Raw genomic sequence first — 7,013 nt, forward strand, 5'->3', positions numbered from 1 at the left:
ATTCCAGGTGTCATGGCCACTTTGCTCTTCTATTTCACTAGATTTTTTAATACAGCTGGGTGGATTTGGTCATTTAAGATACAAAAGCAATCAGGTATTAAAGCAAACGAGTATTGCTTTTTAATGAGGTGGTCTGGTTGCACTCAGGGTTCCAGTTTTATCCCAAAGGTGTTTAGTGGGTTTTAGGGATATACCTCAAACTCTCAGGATCCTCCAGTCCAATCATGGCACACTACGTTTTCATGGGCATATCTTTCCAACTCTAATTCAATTCCGTTTCATTTGTATAGTGCATTTACAATAGACATTGTCCCAAATTAGCTTTACAGAGATAAATAGATTATAATTTATGAATTTATTTGTTAGGGCCTATAAGATTAACCCTTAAAAGTTTATCCCTGATGGGCAAACCTGTGGCGACAGTGAGATGCTATAAGGAAGAAACCTTGAAAGGGAACCAGAATCTGAATGGATCCCATCCTCATCTGAGTGGCACCCAATGTCTGTTCATTATAGTTTGTTTATTGTTGAGGTGTGCTGTTCATAATTGGTCCTTAAATGCAATTTAAGAACTGTTTATGCAATTTGCAGTCCTGAGCCATTGTAGCAGACTGGTATAGTAAATTACAATTTACTATAAATTCTCAATTCTCAGGATCCTCAGGCAGTTCATGTGCAACAATCCTCAACTGCATTGAGTGGGCTTTAGTTAAAGAGATCTCCATCCAGATGAATCAGGCAGGTCTGAGAAGGTACTATCCAGTGTTGGAAGTGCTTCTGATAGGTTCGTTTAAAAGATATAGCGACAGGAACAGTAGCTACCTGTCGAAATTTGAAATTCAGAGAGAAACGCCCTCTTTTCTACATAAAGGGCGTAAATATGTATAAAATAACTAATATAAACGGTAAAACGATGCTTGTTCGGGGTAATAATATATATTAGTGTATATTATGGTCGGGTTTAACGAAAAATATTACGCAATATTCTACATTTTTATGTTTGAAAGAGTCATTGTGTTCTGCACCAATAGCATGGCGGACAGGCCGGCGCGGTCGCGCGCTTCTGCCAATACCGCGGCTGAGAAGGAGGCGCCTTCTCCGCGCGCACAAGCATAAAGGCGGGATGCGCGCGCCACTTCTCCTATTGCTGTGTTGGCGGAGACACGTAGCGCGTCTGTAGTCAACGGAGCCACGAGTCAGTCTTTATTCTTTCATTTTACGCGCGTTTCGCGTTTAAACTCGAATCTTTTCGCTCGCCTTTTCGAAAAAACTTCACCAAAATGGTAAGTATTTTTTCCTGTGTATCCCTAATCTTTTGGTTTAAATCTGATGACGGTTAGTTGGGGCAGAAAAGGCGCCAAAAAGAGCGTTTAGGTGAGGCCCGAGCGCGAGCCGTTACACATACACATCACGCTTCAACACGCCTCATTTATATTCTGTGCAATTCAAATTTTTTAAATACGCAATATATTAGATTTTAACCGCGACATTAACACAATGCGAGTGTGGAAGGTTTTTTGTTGTTTTTTTTCCACTTTATATTTATTGATTTTTTTCAGTGGGTTGTGTAACCGAGCTGTAATTGTGCTCAGGAGGGATTGGCGGAATGTTTGAGGCCCTTCAATAAGGGGAATGAGGGGGGGATGGGAGAGGAGAAAAAAAACTTGCAGTGAAGACCCGAATTTCAAGTCAGACTGTCGAAAGTTGAACTTTTACTTTTTTTTTTTGTTTGTTTTGTTAAAGTTTCGGGTGTGTCTTTTTGCCGGCTCTCTTTCCTGTCGCCCTTTTTAGCTGAACGTCAGTCATTTCCTTGTTCTTGAGAGTACTTGTGAAATCTTTGCCTCGGGCCATTTCTCCGTCATTTTCACTCGCAAATCTATAAAGCTTTACAACAGTTGAAACATAAATTAGCTGTGTATATAGAGAGGAAAAGTTGTCGTGGACAAACGATTTTGTACTAATTTGTCAATGGCCCTTTTTTCGGTATAATGATTCACGGTTATAAAAAAGAGGAGGAAGTTGGACTTTAATGCACGAGATATGCGTGCGCGCGCGCGCCACGCGCTTCCTCATCGCCGTCCTTCATTTTGTCCGCTTCGGTTCACGCGCATGCTTTCAATACCTTTGGTCTCCTCGCGCTCTCATTCCCCAAATACTCTTCTAATGTCTCATTCCCATCTTAGTTTGTACATAGACATAGCCACTTATAATAACCATAAATTGAGTTTGTCCTGTGCTAATTTTCATAAATTGTTAGCACTTCTCTACGGAAAATAGCGTTCTGGGTTGAATTGGAAATGATAATTTGCGCAAGTCCTTTAAAAAAAACAAATTACAAGTTGTACTCATCTGGAATATACCCAGAACAGTAAGCGGGGTTGTATCCTGCAATAAATGCGTGACTTGTATCTCCTTATTCTGAAACATTTGAGTTGTAGCTTCTTTGACGTTCGACTGTGTGTCTTGAGGTAAGATTCTGCATCCTGGTTTAAAATAAAGCTGGGAGCGGGACACATGACCTTTTGTTCCTAGCATATCTTTATCGAGGCAGGGCTGTGGAGTTTCCAAAAGCCAACTATGTGTTTGTGTTTGCATTGAATACGGTGTATCTGTGCAAACTTTCTCTAAAATGACGTTTTTTTTTTTTATGGAGAAAAGTGATAATTGTATAAGTTATTTAGACATGAAATAAGATTGAATTACATCATAGTTTGATTGCTGCTGTTATTGGCCTACAGCGAGAGTGCATCTCTATCCATGTGGGCCAAGCTGGGGTTCAGATAGGTAATGCATGCTGGGAGCTCTTCTGTCTGGAGCATGGTGTGGGAGCTGATGGTGTGCTGCAGGAATCCAAGTCGCTGTCTAATTCCCGTCAGGACACTTTCAACACTTTCTTCAATACAAGCAGCTCAGACCATCATGTACCCAGGGCCATATTTGTGGACCTGGAGCCCACTGTAGTGGGTAAGAAACCATTTTAACACTCCTCCCTCTCTTGCATTGTGTGTGCGCAGCGTGAGTGTATCTCCATCCACGTCGGCCAGGCTGGTGTTCAGATTGGCAATGCATGCTGGGAATTGTACTGCTTAGAGCATGGTATCCAGCCTGATGGTAATATGCCAAGCGATAAGACCGTTGGTGGTGGGGACGACTCCTTTAACACTTTCTTCAGCGAGACTGGCTCTGGAAAACATGTGCCACGAGCTGTGTTTGTGGATCTGGAGCCGGCAGTTATTGGTAAGTTGGTATAAGCAGTGGTACGGCAATGAAGACTTTATAACTATATATAAAATGTAGTATCAAAATGTAAGTGGTATAGCAGAAATCTATTTTTTCCACATTTAAAAATTAGAAGTGAACTTAAGGAGAGTGAGTAGGTAGAATGTTTTTTGACTAAACTTGCAATCTGTATTGCTACAGATGAGGTGAGGTCTGGCACCTACAGGCAGCTCTTTCACCCAGAGCAGCTGATCTCTGGAAAGGAAGATGCCGCAAACAACTATGCCCGTGGCCACTACACTGTTGGCAAGGAAATCATTGACATGGTTCTAGAGCGTGTCCGTAAACTGGTAAGTGCAAAAATAAAAGAAAAATTATACTACATGGGGGTTTTCACATATGGTCACTGTTCTTGGAATGTAAAGGTTTTTTTAACCTCTCTAATTTTATTCAGACTGACCAGTGTACTGGGCTCCAAGGATTCCTGATCTTCCATAGTTTTGGTGGAGGCACTGGATCAGGATTCACGTCCTTGCTGATGGAGCGCCTGTCTGTTGACTATGGCAAGAAGTCAAAGCTGGAGTTTGCCATCTATCCGGCACCTCAGGTCTCCACTGCTGTTGTGGAGCCATACAACTCTATCCTCACCACACACACCACACTGGAGCACTCAGACTGTGCCTTCATGGTGGACAACGAGGCCATCTATGACATCTGCCGCCGCAACCTTGACATCGAGAGGCCAACATACACCAACCTGAACAGGCTCATCGGCCAGATCGTCTCCTCGATTACTGCGTCTCTGCGCTTTGATGGTGCTCTCAATGTCGACCTGACTGAGTTCCAGACCAACCTTGTGCCATATCCTAGAATCCATTTCCCCCTGGTAACCTATTCACCAATTATCTCTGCTGAGAAGGCATACCATGAGCAACTTTCTGTTGCTGAGATCACAAGTGCGTGCTTTGAGCCATCCAATCAGATGGTGAAATGTGACCCACGCCATGGCAAATACATGGCCTGCTGTATGCTGTACCGTGGAGATGTTGTGCCTAAAGATGTGAATGCTGCCATTGCCAACATCAAAACCAAACGTTCAATCCAGTTTGTGGACTGGTGCCCAACTGGATTCAAGGTGAGGAACAATGAAAACATAACCAATTTTCAACATTAAAAAAAAAAAAAAAATTATTGGAAAATAACTTTTTTTTTTTTGATTCAGCAATAAATTCCATGAGTTCCAGTTTAAATCATTCTCTATTCCTTTTTTTTTTTTTTTTTTTACCAGGTTGGCATTAACTACCAGCCACCAACTGTGGTTCCTGGAGGAGACCTGGCAAAGGTGCAGAGAGCTGTGTGCATGCTGAGCAACACCACTGCCATTGCTGAGGCCTGGGCACGTCTGGACCATAAGTTTGACCTGATGTATGCCAAGCGTGCATTTGTGCACTGGTACGTGGGTGAAGGTATGGAGGAGGGAGAGTTCTCTGAGGCGAGAGAGGATCTTGCAGCACTTGAGAAAGATTATGAAGAGGTTGGCACAGACTCTGTTGAAGATGAAGAGGAAGGAGAAGAGTATTGATCTCCAGGAGGCTAGAAGCACTTACCTCCCACTGCCAGGCTGCCACAGTTTGTCCCAAAGGGAAGGGAACTAATGTCTGTCTTTTCTGTGTGTTTTTCTGTCCTACAGTACATTGTTCATTCCACTTGCTGTTTTTCCAGAGTTCAATTAAGTGCTGAATTTACCCAAGTTGTTTTGGTTTATTTGGCATTTTACTTAACACTGCTACCTGTCTACATGGGTATTCTTCCATCAACTGTGCAATGTTTCTGAATAAATCCCCTTGAAATGATGTTTGGGTTTTTCCTTTTTTTTTTTTTTTTTAAATATGGAAAGTTTCTTGCTACTTTAGAACAAGACCAGACAGTCACTTTCAGGACAAATGCCTTTAACAGTCGAAATGTCCAAAATGTTATATTATATAGTACATCCATCTACTGCTTTATTTAATCCAGGTTTATTTTCAATAATTAGAGCATGGACACTGTTGTGTAATTCAATTGAGTGAATTTGGCTAAACTGCCTATCAAATGTGAAGTTACAAAAAGGGTTAGTTTGAATAACTGTCAGATGCATGTACAAAAATGTGCCCTGCCCTTAGTGTAGTTAAAATAGTTTCTTTGATGATAAAGGGTTAGTATGACTGGGTGATCCTCTGAATTAAAAAGCTCAATCACAGACCACAACCTACAATATTTGGACATGTGACCTATACCTTTTAAATACTCTTAACTGATAATTAGGAAATATTCTACATAGAAAATACAAGACTTCATGGTATATAACAGGAGTGTCTAATATTGTTTGCAGATGGACCATGTGGGTGCAGGGTTTCATTCCAAGCAGAATGTAGCCACACCCGATTCCACCTTTTAAACAGTTAATCTGGGTTTTATTGACACGGGTGAATTCTGCTTAATTTATTATAAACCTGCAGCCACACCAACCCATTGCAGAGAAGAATGGCTATACCATCTCTATCATTTCATCCTGGCCAGGGTGGCAGAACCTTACCGGGGAACATTTGGTAAAAAGATAAACCATCATACCCAAGGACTATTTATACTGCATTCGACATGCTTTGTATGTGGTCATTTGCAGATAGAAATGCCAATCCATCAATGGCTGGTTTTTTTTGTAATAGGAAATTAAACTTTTAGAATATTGACATGAAAACACAGAAACTACTGAATATTTTAAATGATTAACTTGGCCCACAAACAGGTTAGGTCTAGCAGTGCTTCCTTCAAGTTCCCTAGAAGTGGAGACGAGAATCTGCAACATGGGTTCTGTGGAGCTTCAAACGATGAAATGTTTCCATTAAAACAGAAATGACCTGAATTTGTTCATCCACTTGGTGTGAAGGAAGGACGCTTTAATGTAATATTGGGATCTTTCAGTGCTTTATCATGTATAACGTTTTCAAACTTTAAAAATGCCTTCTTTCACTACAGCCACTTCCGGGTTCGTGATGCGAAACGGCGATTCATCTCCTAGACGCCCATCTATTACATTTCCTAAAAACTGTAATATTTCCAAGCACATCCCCGTCGTACTACAAAAAAACACGTAGTATCCAAAGTGTATTTTATTCAGTAGGTTCTGGTTTCCCGCCGATGTCTGCAGGTTTCTTTAGCTTCTGCTCTACTCTTGATCTTCTCCTCAGTGCAGTCTACAGGACCCTCCCAGTCTTCTACATCAGCCTCATAGTAGAACTGCATCCAATCACACGCTTCCAGGAGTCTATTTAAAGATCTAGTCCCGGTCACCTGGACGTATTCATCCGCGCGAGTAAACACTATTATAGTGTGTGGAGCTGATTGGCTCGGATTAATGAAAAAAACTCCTCAAACTGCGACTGTCACTTTACAAAACAATTCATTCATTTTAGCGCTTTTACGGAATAAATTCACACCAATTTACCTGTGTATTCGGCTGACTTATTATATGCATGTAAAAAAACTAGATAGATAGATAGATAGATAGATAGATAGATAGATAGATAGATAGATAGATAGATAGATAGATAGATAGATAGATAGATAGATAGATAGATAGATCTTAGAGAAATAGTTTGTTGTGAAATAGCATAATGTTTAACATCAATCAGTTTACTTTAACAAATACAAATAAATATACAATAAAATAAATTTTATATTGCACAATTCTAGTGTAAGTAACGCACATACTGAAATTTGTTAAAATGGGATGTAATAAATAAGACTGTAATATG

General features: G+C 40.7%; 1 protein-coding gene across 3 annotated transcripts; it reads left to right on the plus strand.

Annotated features, from left to right (window-relative positions):
• The first annotated feature begins 1,104 nt into the window (after positions 1 to 1,104).
• On the plus strand, positions 1,105 to 5,072 carry tuba5 (tubulin alpha 5). 3 transcript variants are annotated; one of them, XM_083553597.1, is made up of 5 exons: positions 1,105 to 1,283; positions 3,015 to 3,237; positions 3,421 to 3,569; positions 3,674 to 4,354; positions 4,508 to 5,072. In XM_083553597.1, the coding sequence occupies exons 1-5, from the start codon at positions 1,281 to 1,283 to the stop codon at positions 4,799 to 4,801; spliced, it is 1,350 nt and encodes a 449-aa protein (XP_083409723.1). In that variant the 5' UTR covers positions 1,105 to 1,280; the 3' UTR covers positions 4,802 to 5,072. The 3 variants fall into 3 exon arrangements, with proteins under 3 accessions (XP_083409723.1, XP_083409722.1, XP_083409724.1); XM_083553596.1 differs by lacking the exon at positions 3,015 to 3,237 and adding an exon at positions 2,739 to 2,964 and having other exon boundaries at positions 1,140 to 1,283; XM_083553598.1 differs by having other exon boundaries at positions 1,144 to 1,283; positions 2,739 to 3,237.
• Positions 5,073 to 7,013: the final 1,941 nt, after the last annotated feature.

This window comes from Silurus aristotelis, assembly GCF_946808225.1.
Source record: "Silurus aristotelis genome assembly, chromosome: 11".
Lineage (NCBI taxonomy): Eukaryota > Metazoa > Chordata > Actinopteri > Siluriformes > Siluridae > Silurus > Silurus aristotelis.

Bases quoted from the DNA above. Each gene is read 5' to 3' on its own strand.
- tuba5 (XM_083553596.1), top strand. The intron at 3,570-3,673 runs GTAAGTGCAAAA...AATTTTATTCAG, and splicing joins TAGAGCGTGTCCGTAAACTG to ACTGACCAGTGTACTGGGCT. The intron at 4,355-4,507 runs GTGAGGAACAAT...TTTTTTTACCAG, and splicing joins GGTGCCCAACTGGATTCAAG to GTTGGCATTAACTACCAGCC.